The sequence below is a fragment of the Danio rerio genome, chromosome 8 (assembly GCF_052040795.2).
Source record: "Danio rerio strain M-AB ecotype USA chromosome 8, GRCz13ab, whole genome shotgun sequence".
Lineage (NCBI taxonomy): Eukaryota > Metazoa > Chordata > Actinopteri > Cypriniformes > Danionidae > Danio > Danio rerio.
Window position 1 is genome coordinate 47,257,878 of NC_141028.1, and position 20,729 is coordinate 47,278,606.

General features: G+C 36.0%; 1 protein-coding gene and 2 long non-coding RNA genes across 3 annotated transcripts in view; all 3 read left to right on the plus strand.

Annotated features, from left to right (window-relative positions):
* The window catches only part of LOC137496380 (uncharacterized), a 124,955-nt gene that overhangs the window by 32,107 nt on the left and 72,119 nt on the right, over positions 1-20,729 (plus strand). The gene's annotated exons all lie outside the window — the stretch shown is intronic.
* Positions 1-20,729, plus strand: part of si:ch211-158d24.2 — an 81,669-nt gene that overhangs the window by 27,487 nt on the left and 33,453 nt on the right. Inside the window, exon 3 of the mRNA XM_087265256.1 lies at positions 19,844-19,983. Within this exon, the coding sequence (XP_087121382.1) occupies positions 19,844-19,983 (140 nt within the window). The remainder of the gene's footprint in view (positions 1-19,843; positions 19,984-20,729) is intronic.
* Positions 10,714-14,514, plus strand: LOC103911555 (uncharacterized). The gene is made up of 5 exons (XR_015498331.1): positions 10,714-10,768; positions 11,353-11,486; positions 11,573-11,615; positions 11,704-11,850; positions 13,462-14,514. It is a non-coding gene; the product is annotated as an uncharacterized LOC103911555 (long non-coding RNA).

The window sequence follows — 20,729 nt, forward strand, 5'->3', positions numbered from 1 at the left end:
GCTGAAGTAAAACGCTGTAATTAATTACACACATCTCTGTTTTTAAAACACTTTAAACATGTGAAACTTACTCATAATCACATTTGATGATGATTGCTGGTCCTAGCGAACAGAACAGAGCTTTTATTCCCGGTTGCTTTGCGTATGACTGCCTGGACTTGTTGACATATACACGCGACTACCAGAACATGTTAATGCGCGCAGCTGTCAATCAATTCGGTGGGCGGGGGTATCGCACACCTACGTAATGGTGCGATCGATTTGAAAACAGCTCCAATTGGCCGACCCTTTTTTTTGTAGTTAAATTGAAAAAAAAAGGACTGGGTGTGTTCATATCACCCCAGTATGACGGTCTATACACTATACCAACACACAGATCTGTCCAAACAGCTTGAAAAGTAGATTTTTTACCATAGGTGCCCTTTAAGTCATTGCTGATTTTATATTTTTTATTTATAGTGGGTGATAATTATATGTGCACTTCATTAATGCACATACACATTTTTATCACATATACAGGGATGCGCAGCAGCACACGAATATCTTTACTTATGAAAAAATAATGATGAAAGGATTGAAATGTAAATAAATAAATAGGATATAAGTCTCTAAACTTTTTGGATCCCAATTAGTATACACTGTACAGAATATCCTAAAATATAGTGTGGGTACTATCTGCACAACTTCACGTTGCTTGGAAACCAAATCTTTGGTCCATTCTTTCCCCTTCAGGAAAACATCCAAGTCTTTCAGTTTGAAAGTGCCAGGCGAGGTTTAGAGCCCCACTTCCACGGTTGTCATGGTTTGTAAAGGACGCATGCAGGAAAAAGATGCTGGCATCTCCATGGCAGCAAAGAGAGAGAGAGAGAGAGAGAGAGAGAGAGAGAGAGAGAGAGACAGAGAGAGAGGGGTCCAGTCGTTGTGTAACACTGACCTAGTTAATATGCAGCTGATCTGCCCCAAGGCCTCTGAAACATTAATGAGGTTTCTGCTACTGCTGCCTGCTCAATGTGATTTCTCTCTCACTGAAACACACACAAACAACCAATCCAAATCATTAAGGAAGCCCCTGGTGATGTTATTATGATATATTAAGTGTCAAACCGGCAGCATTGGAGTGCATTAGTTTGCTTTAGCTAAAATTTGTCGGTGCTGCCTGATACTGGTTGAATTTTTATTTATTTTTTTGCTTTTAAAAATGCACACAATAAAACTCTCTGTGGGTTTGTGCATTTTAAGGCTTACAAATCAAACTAGCATAGTCACTCAATAGATGATTACGTTATTTTATTTAACGCTTCACTGACACCATACCACATGTGGGACATTTTTACCAGGACATATAAAAACAAATATCTGAATCGGAACTCTTTGACGAACTATTTATAATATGCATACATCATTTATAATTTTCAAGTGTGTTTGTTTAACTGCTTTATTTAATGCATCTTTATAATCTTTCATTATTGAATTAATAAAACTACATTTCTTAAAATGTATTAGAACATATAAGGTTTTAGGACATCTATTATTTAATCTTTATTTTACATCTACAGAATCATAAAAAAATTGTGAACTTGGTTTTTCATTTGTGATTCTCATTTGAGCCAGAATCGTGCCGCCCTAATTAGAATATATAATTCCTGATAAGCAAAGTTTTTTTGGCCTTTAAATTACATCTAAAAAAAAAACAAATGTGCACCTTTTCAAAAGTTCAAAAGACACAATTTAATTGATCAAAAATAAAATAGAGTAAAACAATTTATTATCTTTAAAAATAGTAAATAAATAAATATTAAAAATGCTAAAATATTATTAATAAAAATCATTCATTGGTTTATTTTCTTTTCGGCTTAGTCCCTTTATTAATAAGGGGTCGCCACAGTGGAATGAACTGCTAACTTATCCAACATATGCTTTACGCAGTGAAAAACATATGTTTTACTCCCTTCCAGCTGCAACCCATCACTGGGAAACACCCCAACACTCTTACATTTACACCCATACACTACAGTTAATTTAGATATTCAATTCACCTATTCTACATGTCTTTGGACTGTGGGGGAAACCGGAGCCCCACAAACATGGGGAGAACATGCAAACTCCACACAGAAATGCCTAGCCAGGACATGAAGCAGCAGCCTTCTTTCTGTGAGGCGATCATGCTACCCACTGCGCCACCATGCTGCCCTAGAAAAACAATTCAATATCTTTAAAAAATAACAAATAAATAAAAATAAATAATATAAAAATGATAAAAATAATAAATAAATCTATTTTAATATAAGTAAAAAGGGTAATGCATTCCTGTGATCATTACTCCTTTCTTGATTTTTTTTTTCAGGATTTCTCAGAAGTTTTACTAATATATTAAATATATAAATATTTATTTATACAACAGTTCTTTCTTGTTCTCAAATCTGATTGGCTGATAGCCGTGCGATATTCTGCAATATCAGAACTCCTACAGCCTATTTACCCTTTGTGTATTACTCTGCCCACATACAGCCAGCAAAAAGCAGACACTACAGATTTAAAGTTTAAAAGATGTACGCTCAACTGTTTAACTGTCAGCTTATGATTTGAATCCGGAAGAAAGTAGTTCCTCATACAAAACGGTTTTTGAGACTCTCCATGTTTGATTTTGTTTTTATTTACACAATTATGCCGTCAAACTGTTGTATAAACGCAATATCACACTCGTAGCAGTGTTATATGGCTGTATATCGGCACTGGTGGGGGCACTGAGGGCACCAATGCACGCCTCCCACCAGTGCCGATATACAGCTATATTGCACTGCTACGAGTGTGATATTGCTCATATATATATATATATATATATATATATATATATATATATATATATATATATATATATATATATATATATATATATGTATGTATATATATATATATATATATATATATATATATATATATATATATATATATATATATATGATATATATGTATTTTAATGTATATTTGTTTAACTTATATACGTATACATTGTAATTAAATAGGTAAAACATGGACAAACCTAACCACTGCATTACAATTAAAATTTTTAACCCAATGATTGAATTTGCCTGTTTAACAAACTTTTGTTAAAACAACCCAACATTTTTATAACATAATTATTTTGATTATTGCCTTTTATTGTAGCTAACTACACTCACTAACCACTTTATTAGGTACCTGTCCAACTGCTCGTAAACAAAGCTTTCTAATCATATGGCAGCAACTCAATGCATTTAGGCATGTAGACATAGTCAAGACGATCTGCTGCAGTTCAAACCGAGTATCAGAATGGGAAAGAATTTGATTTAAGTGACCTTTGAACAAGACATGGTTGTTGGTGCCAAAAGGGCTAGTCTGAGTATTTCAGAAACTGCTGATCTACTGGGATTTTCATGCACAATCATCTCTAGGGTTTACAGAGATTGGTCCGAAAAAGAGAAAATATCTAAATATTTAAAATAGTTTTGTCAGTGCAAATGCCTTGTTGATGCCAGAGGTCAAAGGGGAATGGCCAGACTGGTTCAAGCTGATAGAAAGGCAACAGTAAATCAAATAACCACTCATTACAACCGAGGTATGCAGAAGAGCATCTCTGAATGCACACCACGTCAAACCTTGAGGCAGATGAGCTACAGTAGCAGACCACACCGGGTGCCACTCTTGTCAGCTAAAAACAGAAAACTGAGGCTACAATTCACACAGGCTCACCAAAATTGAACAATAGAAGATTGGAAAAACATTTGACATGCGACATTTGGATGGTAGGGTCAGAATTTGGTGTCAGCAACATGAAAGCATGGATCCATTCTGCCTTGTATCAATGGTTCAGGCTGGTGGTTGTGTTGTAATGGTGTGGGGGATATTTTCTTGCCAAACTTTGGGCCCATTAGTACCAATTGAGCACCACAACCTACATGAGTATTGTTGCTGACCATGTCCATACCTTTATGATCACAGTGTACCCATCTTCTGATGGCTAATTCCAGCAGGATAACTCACCATGTCATAAAGCGTGAATCATCTCTGGTTTCTTGAACATGACAATAAGTTCACTGTACTCAAATGGCATCCACAGTCACCAAATCTCAATCCAATAGAGCACCTTTGGGATGTGGTGGAACAGGAGATTCGCATCACGCAATTGCTGCAGATCTATGATGCGTGATGCGAATCTCCCGTTCCACCACTTCCCATAGGTGCTCTTTTGGATTGAGATTCATCATGTCAATATGGAGCAAAATCTCTGAGGAATTTTCCAGTATACCTTGTTAAATCCATGCTATGAAGGATTAAGGCGGTTCTGAAGGCAAAAATGGGTCCAACCCAGTACTAGTAATGTGTATCTAATAGTGGCTGGTGAGTGTATAAATCTTTGTGTATTTAAATCTAAGTTTAATTAAGTGGAAACATCTAAATTACACTTAATTCTACCTACAAACAGTAAAGTTGACAGTGTACCATTCAACTGCAGTGTTTATTACAAAATACGTGGTATTTTATGCCATGACGTGTCATATTACAAATGACCTGTCAATGCCGTGTTTACCCAGCTGCAATAAAGGCTGAGCAGGTTTATTTCAAGTACTACAGGTATTTTTACTATTATTATGACCACAAATAGCCTACATCTTTTGCAAACTCATATTGTAGTAAGTAACCTGTTAGAAGAACATGTTTAAAAATGAATTTAACGCCACGTTAACCAGCTTTAGCACCGTGTCTCTGTCTATGTGCTAAATATATGGCTCTGAGGGAGGATGAGTTTAGATAAGCATCATGATGCTAACGGCTATAAAACACCACCCTGTTTCATGTTTACACCAATGCTAAATGTGCCACCCTAATGAATGCTTGTGTTCAACAGCTGGCTGTAGACACACAGACGATGGGTCTGTCTGCTAATGAATGTGAAGGCAAAGGAAGAAGGGGGCGAGACGGGTGTGATTGATCATTATCTGACCTTGATAGTCTCTGTTTGTCTGTGATAGAGCGTGTGTGTCTGTGTGTGTTTGGGGAAACAGGCATTTTTTATATTCTCACAGTGATTCAGCTTTTGAATCCATAGTGGGGGTTTTGTGGCCAAATGCTTGTTTGCTTTTTATTTTTTTATCTTATGTGGGTGTATCTAGAATTGTGGGTACACGTTGTGTCTAAAGCTAAAGATAAACCTTCTATTGTTTAAAAAAAACAAATTTTTTTAATGAAACAAGTATTGAATAATAGCACAGATTATATCAAGTTATCTTTAAAATTAGGTTTGTATGTGAAAATGGGTCATTTTATCTGGAAAATAATTCTTTTTGACTGTCGCCACATCCTGAATCTTATATTAAGCTTCAATATTATGACATTATTAAGACTAATTATATTTGTTTGTATACTGTAAGTTTGTATCTTTTTGTGTGTTTACCCTACTTAAATCATATACACAGCCAATTTAGGGCAGTCCTAAAGCAGGTTCGTGTCTACTCAGAATTTAGTGAAAAGACGCTATGCCGCAGGTTTATGTAAAGACACATTTTTGATAATATATACCATTCAGGTTTTGTTTCTGTGGTATCTTTGCTGGGTTAAAATGTTCTGATCAACTCTGTTACATAGCCATAACCATTATTAAAGCATGTATATTTATCTGATGATATATCTGATGTTTCAGATAAACCAATAGTAGATTAATTATTTATAACCCTGTTATTGTGACAATTCAGTGAATGATCTGTTTTAGTTTTGCCATGTGGTATCTGTTTCGAGGTTAGCATCTTGAGCTAAAATACAAAAATGGTGGAAAATGTCCGCTCTGCTATGGTTTACAAAGTTGAACAATACGTTAAACAACAATTAGTAAAATGTTCCCTCACATATTTAAAGGAGTGATCCACTACAATATCATATTTTAAACTTTAGTTGATGTGTAATGTAGCTGTGTGAACATAAGCAACATCTCTGAGTGTAATACGTTCAAAGTTTAATGCAAAGAGAGACATTGGCTTTTACAGTTAGCTCAGCAAAGCCTAAAGCAAACACAGTTTGGAGACTACAAAAAATACATCCAGGTTAATGAGATCATAAACACTTTAGGTTACACGCATACAACCCATACAGCGAAGGGGCGTGGCCAGAGGCATTGTGATGTTATAGCAGAGAAAGCTAGAATGTCGTCCAAACGCTTTTATTTTCACAGAGCTTCTTCTGGTTCTTTATTTGGGCTTCCAAAGCACATGAAGCAGAGAGAGAATTGCTTACAATTTAATTTAATTATTTTCCAGAGAATTATAAAAAAGATAAAGATCTAGCACTTGACAAAGGAGAACTTATAGAATATCTTCCAGATTAGTGCTGGATTCGGCTCCTCAAAGAAGGAGCAGCTCTAACTATAATAGCATAAGCTGTGGATTGTCACAACCTTTTATTTGTTTAAATTTATCTATTACATGCGGTTCATTTCTCTGTGGCAACCCCTGATTAATAAAGGGACTAAGCCGAAAATAAAATAAATGAATGAATATTCTATTGCATAAATAGTTTCCAGTGTTAAATGTGTAAAATGTGTAAAATGCTGTTTGGCACTGTTAATTTAGCTTCAACTTCATGTTTATCCATCAAATCGCTGTGAAGACCCACAATCTTTACCAGCACTGCAGTGTCTCTCTAATATCACAACGTCTTTTAAAGTTTTAACCATTGTTTTCTATGAGTGTGTATGAAGACTGGCAGCACCATTTGTTTAAGACATTAGCCAGTCATTACAACCAGACTGCCTGATGTTTATAGTACTATTTGTCAATTGCAGTGATAATAGTAATATACGCTCAGTTTATGCTTCGTCTGTGCACATTTCATCATTTAGTTTTCCTTTGTGTAATCAGAAAAGGTGTGTGGAAAGACAACCTCTCAAGTACAGTAGATGCAGAATGTGTACTCTCATTTCAGTTGGCTGTCATTCGTTTGGTGTGTTCACGCACTGCTTTTTGGTCCACATGAGCCAACAGCACAGTCGATATTCATTGGTGCTAGTTGTTTGGCCTCGTCTTGATGTGTCCCGGCCCTAAAAAACAAAAATAAGCCAGAATTTTAAACCCGACTCATTATGTTCAGAGTTCTGTGCTAGAAATATATGCAAATTTGTAATGTGTGAAGTCATTTCATTTTTCAAGAAAACTTGTAGTACAAAAAATTTAGTTCCTAAAGGGCACCTATTTTACTTTTTTTCAAGATTTAAGATAAGCCTTTTGTGTCTCCAGAATGTGTCTAATTCTTTTTCAACTCAAAACATCTATCAGATTATTTATTATACCTTTCAGAATATTGGAATTTTTTGTTTTGAACACTATGTGGTTTGTTGCCTGTGCCTTTAATACTAGTTCTCCCCGCTCACTGTTCCCACGTGCCTATCAGAGTATGCCTCAATCTCCATCTCGGCTGCATCAGATACACAGCAGAGTGACAGACATGAAGGAAGCAGATCTCACTTAAAATTTGTACTACAGTAAGAACTTTCCCAATGATTATTTGATGTATTTGTTGTGGAGTTAATTCAAGCCTTTCTGCAATGAGTCACACACAATGTCGTTACTAAGTTCACACACATACACACACACACACACACACACACACACACACACACACACACACACAGTGTGCGCGTTTAACTTTGCACTGTTTTTACACTGTAAATGTGCTGTATGGATATCTATTATGTTAATGTACAAAATAAACCTGATGTAATGTCCTCAAGCCGGAATTGAAGTATCTTCTTTTATAAATGTGCTGACATGCGGCTGTGGTGATAAAGACGGTAAAATCGCTGTAATTCATTACAAACATGGACTGTTTAAAAACATATTAAACGTTGTAAAACTCATTATTGATCACATTTGATGATTATAGATGATCGCAGAGAGCTGAACAGATTTTTTAATCCTGTTGATTTGCGCACGTCCTGTCTTGTTGATATGATTATATGCATTACTATGAAGACATGTTAACATGCGGCTTTCAATCAGTTCAGTGGAGGGGGAAACGTCAAGTTGCAGTGAGCCTTAAAATGGGAGAGATTTAGATCCTATTTTAAATCTCAGGAATTGCAAAAAAATTAGAGTTATTGTTTTTCTATCACTCCAATATGACAGTAGACACACTATACCTACACACAGTTCTGTCCAAACAGCTTATAAAAGATGATTTTCATCATAGGTGCCCTTTAATGTACTCATTCAAATAGAAGAAATATGGTGATGTCTCTTAAAAATATATTTTTACCATATTCACCTGCAGTGTCTCTCCTTAAGTATTCAAAGGCCATCTTTCTTTCTTGGTCTCTCTTGCTCTTTCTCTGAAGAATGTGATTGATGGGTCATATATGTCACACCTCACTCTCATTACCCAGAGTGCACTGGGTGCTGAGCCGTCGCCATGGCAACCTGTCTATTGGCCCGTGCACACCCACACGCTCTCCTAGCAAGTGCAAATGCATCTGCTAACACTCCTCGAATGTTAAAGGGACGTGTGTTAGGTAACAATGTCGAGGTGCTTTTTTTAACACATAGCTTATCTACTGTGGCGGCATCACACATCAGGATGTGTTACACCCTTTCTAGTGAATGGGAACTACAGTTGAAAAAACTATATTATAAATTACAGTGCATAATGAATTGTTTAATTTATTAATTAAACAGTACTGCAAAGTAAATGGACATCTCATTTTCATGTTAGATTAAAAATGATTTCATCTGTGAGAAAAGCATGCACTACTCTTTGTCTCGTTTCCCCTCTGTTTCTGTTGTTCTCTCCCCTGCTTTCTCTCGACCAATGATGTATAATTTAAGATGTGTGTCTCTACTTATTCATTCAGAGTGTGTAGACGTGCAAGTCTGACGAGATTCTTTGATGCATCAACAAATCTGTGGAGAGCAAAAGTGTCAAAATATCCATATGTTTTCTATGTCAACAATGTGCCTGTAAATATGGGTGGATCCCTCCTGATGACATTTATTCTTGTTCCTATATTTAGGACCATTTGTATTCATTTGAAGCCATATACACACTTATTCTTAAAAAAACATGACTGTATTACTAATAAATGCATATAAAATTAGAAGAAACAATCAAATATTGAAATGTTTAGAATTTACACTACTAAAAAAAAAAAAAAAATCTACTTGGTGTTTCTATTTTGTTTGTAGTCCAAATATGTAAGCATTTTTAAATCAAGAAATTTCTAGACAAGTAAAACATGTTTTGTTTTCAGAAATAATAAGTCAAAATTAATATAGTTTTTTTCTTTAAAATAATCTCAAATTTTAAAATAATCTGCTAATGGGGTATGAAAATAATTATTATTTAAAACTGAAAACAAGGTTATTTTACTTTTCTCATTGACTTATTATTTAGCAGATTTTAATAAATAATTTGGCCGGTATATAGAGTTTGGGAGGTATATCGATATGATTCCCCAACGTGATGCGGGATTATGCAATATCGTTCATATCGATATGGTTTGAGGCCACATGTGCGCATTCTGCACGAAACAGATCACTCCAAGGTAGCACGCGAGCTCCACTTGCACAAATGTGCGCATGCGCAAATGAGTCATTCCCTCCCTGAGTCATACAAAAGATTTGTTAAAAATTAATTATTCGTTCAAGAACGACCCATCATTACATGACATGACATGGAGGAAAGACATGGAGGAACATGCAGTGCCGGTGTTGTATCGGAATCTGACTCCCTGGACAAATCTGACCCGTGTGCACGACGTCACACAGCGCCTGCAGCTGTAATAGCGGTTTATCAGACACCTTTTATCGATCATTTCTTCCGCAATTGACAACAAGAACGAACATAGAAGCCTTGTCAAATTGACAAGCAGCAACTGAATTTGTTCAAAAGAATTAAAAACGCCGAAATGGGACCACTTTATATCGCATTTTGAAAATGAAACCACCTCATATTCACTGATGAAAAGGTCAGTATTTATTACACGACGGTCTCATATTTATATTTACGTTAACACAATTAGCTCTGCAATCTGGTTTGTTATTGCATATTGACTTCAACTCTGATTATAATCTAATCATTGTATTTATTTATTTATTCTGTTTAATTGATTTATTTATTTTGGCCTCTTAACGGGAAGACGTGTTTTGATTTGTGTGTGTGCCTACAAATTGTGTGTAGTCTACAAATGGTTGGTGGTTTAAACAATTATCAAAACATAAAAAAAAGTAAAATAAAAAAACATTTGTTTTTTCTATTTTCATATCTCACTGTTAGCTACTCTTTCAATAAATAACAGTATGCGAATGATAATTACAATGATTGTTAATAACAGGGAGGGAAACCCCTGTGTTTGAATTACATTTGGCTCAAAAACTGTTTAATAAAGTTTAATAAAGGCTTTATCTCTCAAGTAACCATTTATGGGAAAATACCGGATATATATCGTATACCGTCATTCCTTCTAAAAATACAGAGATACACTGTAAAAAATCCAACTTGCAAATTGCTAACTCAAATCAAAATTGTAAGTTGGGTGGACATATTTTGAGCCCAGTGTTGAGTTTACTTTTAAAAATGAGTTAACTGAAGGTTTAAAACTGGTTTGTTCAATGAAGTTGAGCAGACTTTACATTTTGAGTTCTTCACTGGATCATCTACTTCCCGTCTTTGCACATGCTCAGTCTGTCTTCGGGTGCCATTTTGCACGAGGTGTCCTCTCACCAGCAGCAGCTGCCATCTCCTGATTCAGGTAAGCTTTGTTTTAGCTTTATTATCAAAATTAATCTAAATAGCGTGCAAATCTAAAGTAAAATGTAATGTTGTGTTCCCAAAAAACTAAGTTACATCGTGTGAAGATCATTTCTGACAAGCTCGGGCTAACAAGCTAGCCACCTGTGAAGTTTGCTTCATTTGAAGGACTGTTTAACGTTAATTTGCTTCTTAAACTGGAGGGAAATGTAGTGAAATATTGTTGTTGCAAACAGACATATCTGAGCGGCCGGTCACCACTGTATTGTTAACCCTGTTGTGTCTGTATTAAAACAGCAATGCGATAACATTAAAACCACTTCAAAATAATATTTAGCATACCACTTTAAATATACAGTCACTAGTAGTGTACATATAGTATTCCAGGAGCTTGTGGTTTTTATGATTATTTATTTGGCATACATTAACCATTTATGAGTTAAGTAACATGTATGTATGTATTATTTAAATCTTCTCTTTTTATGTTTGCAATATTTATTTTATATTGTGCTTTTTAAAAACATCAGTTTAATTTATGAAAACAATTTGACCTGCAATGTTACATTTTTATTTACTTTTTTATAGGTTTGGAATGCAGTGTAAGTTTTGCAAATTTGTAAACAGTAGCTGAGAAGTTACACTACAGACTACATCGCTATCAAGGACCATCCTGGCAGCAGCCTTGTTTGTTCGCAGACTGCTTCTGCACTTTAAAGACTGTAGGTGCATTAAAATCACATTTGACATTAGCACATTAACAGTCTGCTGCAGTTACTGACTATTTGATTTTTTTAACCTCCTGTAGCTGATGTCCGAAAACAGTGGCCTGCATGTTTTTGGGAGTTTAGGCAAGTTTGCATTTGAGATTATTTATTTCAAAATGTATAACCATTGTTCACAATTCATACTATTCATTTTTTTATGGTCTGTTTGTAGGTCTATGCTGAGTTTTACAGGATTACTCAAACCAACCTCAAAGATATCTTCTCTTTTTCGGATGAATACGCTATCAAGTTTTATGGATCATGGGGTGGGCGATATGGAGAGATAATAAGAACCGCCCTGGACCAACTGGACAATCAAGTAATTATTTAGCATTCAATCATATCACTGATTAAAGGGGGGCATATTAAACTTTATGGAGTTTACCATGGAGTTTCTCTTTTTGTGTGCAATATTGGAATTCATGCAGGTAATTAATCTTTGAAGTTACAAAACAGTTTGTTCCCTAAAAGAAAAGTTTGTAGCACTGTTTTCACCTCTGTAAAGGATGCTACATTTTCATCACTTAGTCTTTAGTAGAACAACCATGACTGAGTCCGGCTGACCAGGGAGTGAAAACAGGTGCTGCAACAATAATTATAAAGCAAATTTCATTTTTAATAATTAAAACATGTTGGGAATTTCTGATCAAAATGACTAACCTGTGAATAACCATAATTAATGCCCTTCAATTGTAAAGTGGTGCCACCTGTCATCTCTCAGGGTCTGAGCATCTGGTTTAATGTGACAATAGCTGATGACCTATGGCAAGCCGTTTTAACTTTTATTCTATAGCCCGTACTAGTATCTATTTTCTTGTTACTAGTACTTATCCATTTTCTTAGTTCTTTTCCATTAAGTACTAACTAGTACTTATTTATTAGTTACTAGTACTTATTTATTAGATACTAGTACTTATTTATTAGTTACTAGTACTTATTTATTAGATACTAGTACTTATTTATTAGATACTAGTACTTATTTATTAGATACTAGTACTTATTAAATATATACTAGTACTTATTTATTAGATACTAGTTCTTATTTATTAGTTACTAGTACTTATTTATTAGTTACTAGTACTTATTTATTAGATACTAGTACTTATTTATTAGTTACTAGTACTTATTAAATAGATACTAGTACTTATTTATTAGATACTAGTACTTATTAAATAGATACTAGTACTTATTTAATAGTTACTAGTACTTATTTATTAGTTACTAGTACTTATTTATTAGATACCAGTACTTATTTATTAGATACTAGTACTTATTTATTAGATACTAATACTTATTAAATAGATACTAGTTCTTATTTATTAGTTACTAGTACTTATTTTAATAGTGACTAGTAACTATTCTGTTGTTACTCGTAATGAATTAAAAATTTTCCCATTCATTTATTTCTATGGGATCTCTAATTGAGATATCAACTATTCAGTTTTGACTAGTATGTATTCCAGCTGTGACTAGTGCATATTTTTATCTACTAGTAGTTAATCATTAGGTACTAGTACCTATTACTGAGATGCTACTACCTAAATAATAGATACTAGTACTTATGTATTAGATACTAGTCCTTATTCATTAGGTACTAGTATCTATTTAATAGATACTAGTACTTATTTATTAGATACTAGTACTTATTAAATAGCTTACTAATGTTTATTCATGTAGAGTCGATGCTTAACGGATAATCAATTCACTATTTGCTAATGCTTAATAAATGATTCATTATTATAAAAGTGTTACCTGAAATGTTTTATAAATAGAAGGTATATAAATGACTGTGTTACTGACATTACTACCTTCAGTTTCCAAATTAAGTTGCTTTGCCTTTGCTTTTTTTTACCTTGCTTTTTGGAGATGTTTGTGATTTAGCAGTAAAAATAGTTTTTCATCCTCTTTTTATGTTTCTTTTTTACTGCAGGACACAGAGCCAGAAGATATTTGCACAATAGAGATGGAGATTGACATCCTTAGCACTGTTGAAAATGATGTTGCCACTCTTCAGACCAACCTAAATGTAAGGTGCCTGTCTGTGGTTCTGGAAGAGCAAATAGTGCTGGAAAAGATTTTCCGACAGCTGTTGTTCTCCTCTTTGGTTTGATTAATTTCCTCATTATGAACTACCCCAAAGAACTGAAACACATCTTTGAAACTATTCAGAAAGTGTTTATTGGCCTTGAATGCATTTGTTTGTACACTGAAATTGTGTTACTCTTGGTGTTGTCACCAAACTTAAATTCAGTTTTGATTTTACATTTTCAAATTTTAAAAACATCCATTTCCCACCAATTGATAGATTGGCTGTTGTGTTCAAGCGCTCAACATAAATGACTGTGATTGGCTGAGAAGTTCACCATTTCACTGCTCTTCACTGATGTTCATGGAGTGCAAACACAGATACACACACACACACACACACACACACACACACACACACACACACACACACACACACACACACACACACACACACACACACACACACACACACACACAGCGTACCACTTGTGTCAGCTTATACACAGACCAGTTGATCAATGTGAAATTCTTAAGTGTCCCTGTATCTGTGGTTACACTCAGTAAACAGCAGTGAGTTTGGTGAACTGATGATCTTCACGCCCAATCAGTCTTTTCTGTTGAGCATGTGAACACAATGGCAATATAACAGTGTTTAAAACAGTGTCAACAACGCTCAAATGTTAGCAGGAAATGGACGTTTTTAAAATTTTAGAACTGATGGGTAACAAAATTAAAATATCATGACAAAACTAATTACTCTTGCACTTTGAAAAAAATTTTGATAGTGCAAGCATTTTAAATATTACTTTTGCTTAACTCGAGCACTTAAAAGGCAATATAGGATTTGAGGATTTACCTTTTTGTTGCCTCTTTTCCTTCTCTGGACTGCAGTACATTTCATTTGGACAGAAAACTGTTTGCAGAATTGTCAATAAATATATTCTTTGATATTGTGTTTTATAGTGTGTTTTGTAATCTCTTAACTTCATACTTAGAGTCATACAGGTATTTGTTTGAGAAGCGCAGATATAAGATTTCCATAAAATTATGAATTAAAAGATAAAGATTAAATCAACTTAAAAAATTAAGGCAACCAGCTGCACAGCTTTGAGTTAACTGAACTTCTGTTAAGTTGTGCCAACTCATTTATTACAGTTTACTCAACCCCTGTTTAATTTTAGGCAAACTCATAATGACAAGTTAGATGAACTTAGGCTTGAAAGTTGTCATGACTTAAACCAGCCATTTCAGTCAACTTAAAAAAATAATTTGGCACAACTTCAACCACTGAAGTTGAGTAAACTAAAAATTTCTTTGCAGCCGGTTGCTTTAAAATTTTAAGTTTACTCAACTTTTTATTTTTTACAGTGTATGATTTATTGCCCATATCGCCCAGTCTTAATTTTGATGAATTATTTCAAAGTCATTCGGTTTTTTCTAGAAAATTCAGCTTGATTTAAAGTGCTTCTATGATGAAAACCATCTTTTGTAAGCTTTTTGGACTGTGTGTAGGTATGGTGTGTCCTGTTGGAGTGATATAAAGACAAAAATGTCTTCTTTTAAATTTCCTGATGTTAAAATAGGATGCAAATCACTCCTATTTTGAGGCCCACTGCAACTTAATGTAGGAGTGCTGTTTCCCTGCCTACCAAATTGATCGATATATGCGTATTAACATGTCTCTGTAGTAACGCGCATAATCATATCAACAAGAAAGGACGTACACAAAACTAACTTGGATTAAAAGCTCTCGGTGAATATCAATCATCATTAAATATGATCAAGAATGAGTTTCACAAGTTTAAAACGTTTTTAAAACAGTGCATGTTTGTAATGAATTACAGCAATTTTACCGTCTTTACTTAATCACAGCCGCATGTCAGTACAATTATAAACGAAGATGTTTAAATCCTGGTTTGTGGACATTAAATTAGGTTTCTTTTGTACATCAACATAACGAAAATCCATACAGCAGCGTATATTAACATGTATCCTGTCAAAGTTTAACGTGCATGCAGTGTGTGTGTTTGTCCTGTGTATGTGTGTGTGTGTGTGTATGGGTAAACTTTGTAACGTCATTGTGTGTGACTCATCGAAAGGCTTGATTTAACCTCACTACAAATACATTAAACAATAATTGGCAACGTTCTTACTGTAGTATTTCTCTCAAACGTTACGTGAGATATGCATCCTTCATGTCTGTCACTGTGCTGTTTATCTAACGGAGACGGAGATGGAGACAAACTGACAGGCACGTGGGAATGGTGGGCGGGGAGAACTAGCATCAAAGGCACAGGCAACAAAAACAGCTACAATGTGTTCAGAGCAGTACATTTCCATATTCTGAAAGGTATAATAAAATATCTGATTGGTGTTTGAGCTGAAACTTTACAGACACATTCTGGAGACACAAAAGACTTATCTTAAATCTTGAAAAAGGGGTAAAATAGGTGCCCTTTAAGAATTTATTAATATTCAGACTAGAAACAAGACAAAAACTCAAGACTATTTTTGCAGTGTATTATTTTCTTAAAGTTTGTATATTTTGACAGAGATATTAATAGTTTTATGAGATTCTCACAAACTACAGCTCATATGTAATTTATATTCATGTTAGAAATCAAACTATGTGCCTAGAAAAAAAAAAAGCCTTGACGCTTTATTTTCCCCTCTTTCTTCCTTTGAGATCTCCTCTTTCTCCTTTAGTCTGACCGTCGGCTCTTTTATCGCTGATGTTGTTGTTTTTCTGGGGTCCCCTGCACTGGGATCCTGTCAGCATGGCTGAGCGCTTTTAACTTGTCCCACGGGTGTCATTGTCCTCCCCTTTCTCATCTATCACTCGTTCCACTCACTCACATGAACCAATCACACAACCCATAAAAGGAGCCCCTCCTCACCCCAACCTTCACCCCAGACCTGATGCAACAGCCCTGGGGTGTGACTGTGTGTGACTGTTGGGATATAGAGGAGTGTTTATGTATGTGGGGAGTCTACTATTTACTGTTTTAAAAGAGTGAGGAGGGCTAAAACATCCATTAAACGACATAATAATCAGCAAAATAACAAAAGGAAAGAGTGTTTTGCAGAAGGGGTCATTAGTAGGCTTACACCACCATTGCTTGTGCATATACTGTATGTATGTTTGGGATTTGAACCCAGGAGATCTTGGGTGGGAGCTATTTGAATTCAGTCTGTTAGAATCCCTGTTGATCTCAATTGAAGATTCTCTTGGTGTAGTAATCAAGCTGGCACAGGACGTCAACATGACATCAGATTGACGTTGTACCCCAACATCATGGAACGTTGCATTTTGTTTCAAAATTAAAATCGGGCTGACTTCAAAACCCAACGTCAGGCCAACGTCATTGTCAAACGTCGAACAAACGTTGCATTTTGGTCACTTTCCGATGCAACCTAAAAATAACAAAATATCTACGTCTAATGATGTTACAGCTTGACGTTGTGTGGACGTTATTAATATGACGTCTATCAGATGTTGGATTTTGGTTGCTATATTGATAAATAAATGTTTTTGAAGCCAATATGATGTTGGTTTAAGATGTTGGCTCGACGTTGGATATTGGTCACCTTCCAACACAACCTAAAATCAACAAAATATTAACGTCATTTCACGTTGTTATTGGACGTCAAAATAACATTGTCCTTAGACTCTGGTGACCTAAATCTAACCTAATATTAATGTCTTATGACATTGAGTGCCTGCTGGGAACTGTCAGAAGCACATAAAAAAAATAGTTGCTCAATTCTGGTCAACAGCTTAACATTGACGAAGAAAGGTGAATAAAAACAATATTTACAAATTTTGAACATTTCAGAAATTCAGGCAGGTAGGGTTGTAGTGTGTGGTAAGTGGTAGAATAGACGTTCTAGTTTAATTAAAACCGATTCAGTCCAGTTTATTATAAACCTCACCGTTGAAGTTCAGTTTAATTCAGATCAGTTTATTGCAAATGTCACTCTTAAAGGAACATCCACTGAAGACCAACTCCACCAATGCACAGTGCACCTTCATTAGCTGAAACCAAAAAAAGTGAAGAACAAACCTTGAGAGAAACAAGGTTCAGCCAGGGCAACCTGTTCTCCTCTGGCCAAATGTCTTGCAGTCGGACATCACAGGCTTGAGAATGATGAGCATTCTTTATAGAGAAGGACATTGGATGCCCGAGAACGATGAGCTTTCTTCATGCAGAAGGACATTGGAGGCCTGAGAATGATGAGTGTTTATTTTGGAGAAGGACATTGGAGGCTTGAGAACAATGAGTGTTCTTTGTAGAGAAGGACATTGGAGGCCTGAGAATGATGAGCAATCTTCATGGAGAAGGACATTGGAGGCCTGAGAACGATTAGCGTTCTTTTTGAAGAAGGACGTTGGAGGCTTGAGAACGATGAGTGTTTATTGTGGAGAAGGACATTGAAAGCCTGAGAACGATGAGCGTTCTTTATGCAGAAGGACATTGGAGGCTTGAAAATTATGACTGTTTTTCGTGGAAAAGGATATTGGAGGTCTGAGAACGATAAGCGTTCTCCATGGAAAAGGACATTGGAGGCTTGAGAACAATGAGCGTTCTTTGTGGAGAAGGTGCAGGTCCAAGTAGGTCACCAGGCATGTGCTCAGACCGGATCAATGCAGAGACTCATCTTTAACTCGGTTTTTTGCAGGGATCAATCTTTAAAAAGAAAAAGATAGCAACTACATAAATACTTAAAGCTACCCAGAACACTGTAATTATTTTAAAGATTCCTAGATACAATCGGTTTGAACACCCTAGCAAATTTATAGCTGTGATATTGATGGATTAGTGGTTGTGTGATTATGGTTCTACATTCTGATGTGATTTCCTACTATATGTATCAATTTAAAAAGCCACTGTGGTTTCAGTAGTCAGACTACTGTCATTTTGTTTGGGTTAACAAATTTACAAGCACATTGAGGTTAAACACAATTAGCGTGTGAGGAGAGACAGAGGGATTCCTGGAATCCTGTCTGAAGCAGCAGATGGTTTTAAAATGTGGTCTGGGCCACACGTCCCTCATGTGTACCCACATGCAGAAATGGTGGAATTAAAAATGAAAGGTCTAGACTGCTTCAAAGTCTGCATGACTGCTTTTTAAACCAGGATTGTTTGGTTTCTAGGGCAAGCCACATGCTAGCGTAAATGTGTGTGATAGAATGCCCCAGTGACTGAATGCATTAAGAGTACTTTATGTTGTGAGCTTGAACTTTTGTTCCAAGTCAAATGGAAGCTAGTTATTGTGAGCTCTGATCCTAAATGTTGTGGACTTCATGCTCTTTATTAGCATGCCTGTCTCCTATTTAAGAGAGGCTGGTTTGAATCCCTCTTTAAGCAGGGTGAGTGGAACTTTTACATTACTGGGTGGGTTTATGATTGGGGTAGGGGTAGACGTTGAGTGGCACGGTGGCTAAGTGGTTAGCACTGTCGCCTCACAGCAAGAAGGTCACTGGTTCGAGCCCTGGCTAGGTCAGTGGGTGTTACTGTGTGGAGTTTGCATGTTCTCCCCGTGTTTGTGCAGGTTTCCTCCAGGGGCTACGGTTTCCTCACACAAGTCCAAAGACATGGGGTATAGGTGAATTGGGTAAGCTAAATTGTCCATAGTGTATGTGTGTGAATGAGTGTGTATGGATGTTTCCCAATGATGGGTTGCAGCTAGAAGGGCATACGCTGCGTGGAACATATGCTGAATAAGTTGGCGGTTTATTCTGCTGTGGCGACCCCAGACTAAGCTGAAAAGAAAATAAATGATTGAATGAGCTGCTATTGATCACATATTAATTGGTCAAACTGTTTATTTATGCTTTTAATTGCTCGCTTTTCTGACACATGTAACCGGTGCACTGCAAACTGAGAGAATACATATCATTTTCTTCTCAATTTCAGAAACCATACTCTTTTCTCATTGATTTGAACTTTTACATAGCATTCTTGACAAATAGGTGCATTTGTCACTTAGTGTTGCTACTTTGACTACAAAACAAAGTTTTTAAACTTAATGCACCCAAGCAGCAGTATCCAGCTGTTTTGAATCTTCTTCTGCATTAGCTTTACCTAGCAAAAGCTGTCAATCTGATAATGCAAATGTAAGTTCAGAACCATGAACCACACTGTCCGACAGGCCAGGGGAAGGAGTCAACCGAACATGGGTGCGAGCCAGGCAATTGAACCCAATGTTGAGATCACCTTCATCTACTTGTCGAGTAGAGATTTAGTCTTGTATCCATGCTTGTGTTTTTTTTTCTCTTGCAGTTCAGGTATGTGTACGTGCAAGATGGGTGTCTATGGGCCCAAGTGTGATGACTGCCACCCTGGATTCTTTCACTTCAGCAGCACAGGATGCCAACCGTGCCAATGCAACAACCACTCTACCTACTGCCATCCTCAGTCAGGTCAGTCCAGTCCACCTTTATCATCATTTAAATCTCTTGAACCCCCTATTTTGGCATGGAAATCTTGATAGTAGAGGCAGAAGGAATAGTCAACAGTGGCTACTGATCTAGTCAGTGTCAAGTACAATTATGATGTTTATCAATGTTGGACACTCTGCAGAAACTCTCACTAAATGAAAATAAACACTCACTTAAAGCCATGTGATAATATTTGATAACATATGATCTTATAGTTTAAAGCAGGGGTGTCCAAACTCGGTCCTGGAGGGCCGGTGTCATACATATTTCAGTTCCAACCCCAATTAAACACACCTGAACCAGCAAATCAAGCTCTTTCTAGGTATACTAGAAACTTCCAGGCAGGTGTGTTGAAGCAAGTTAAAGCTAAGCTATGCAGGACACTGGCCCTCCAGGACCGAGCTTGGACATCCCTGGTTTTAAGCAAGGGTCACCAAACTTGGGAAAACACCAAACTCCAACAAAAATCAAACACACCTGAACAAGCTAATCAGGGTCTTAGGGTATACTAGGTATACTTGAAACACCAGGGCAGGTTTGTTGAAGCAAGTTGGAGCTAAACCCTGCAGGACCAAGATTGGTGATCCCTGGTTTAAAGCATTTGTCATAGTAAAAAAAAATCATAAGTTAGAAAAGGGAATGGTCACAGTGGAAAGAAGGAAAGCTGAAATTTAATCAGTTGCTTTTACAATTAAAATGAATAGATATTTATATTGTATTTACTGTAT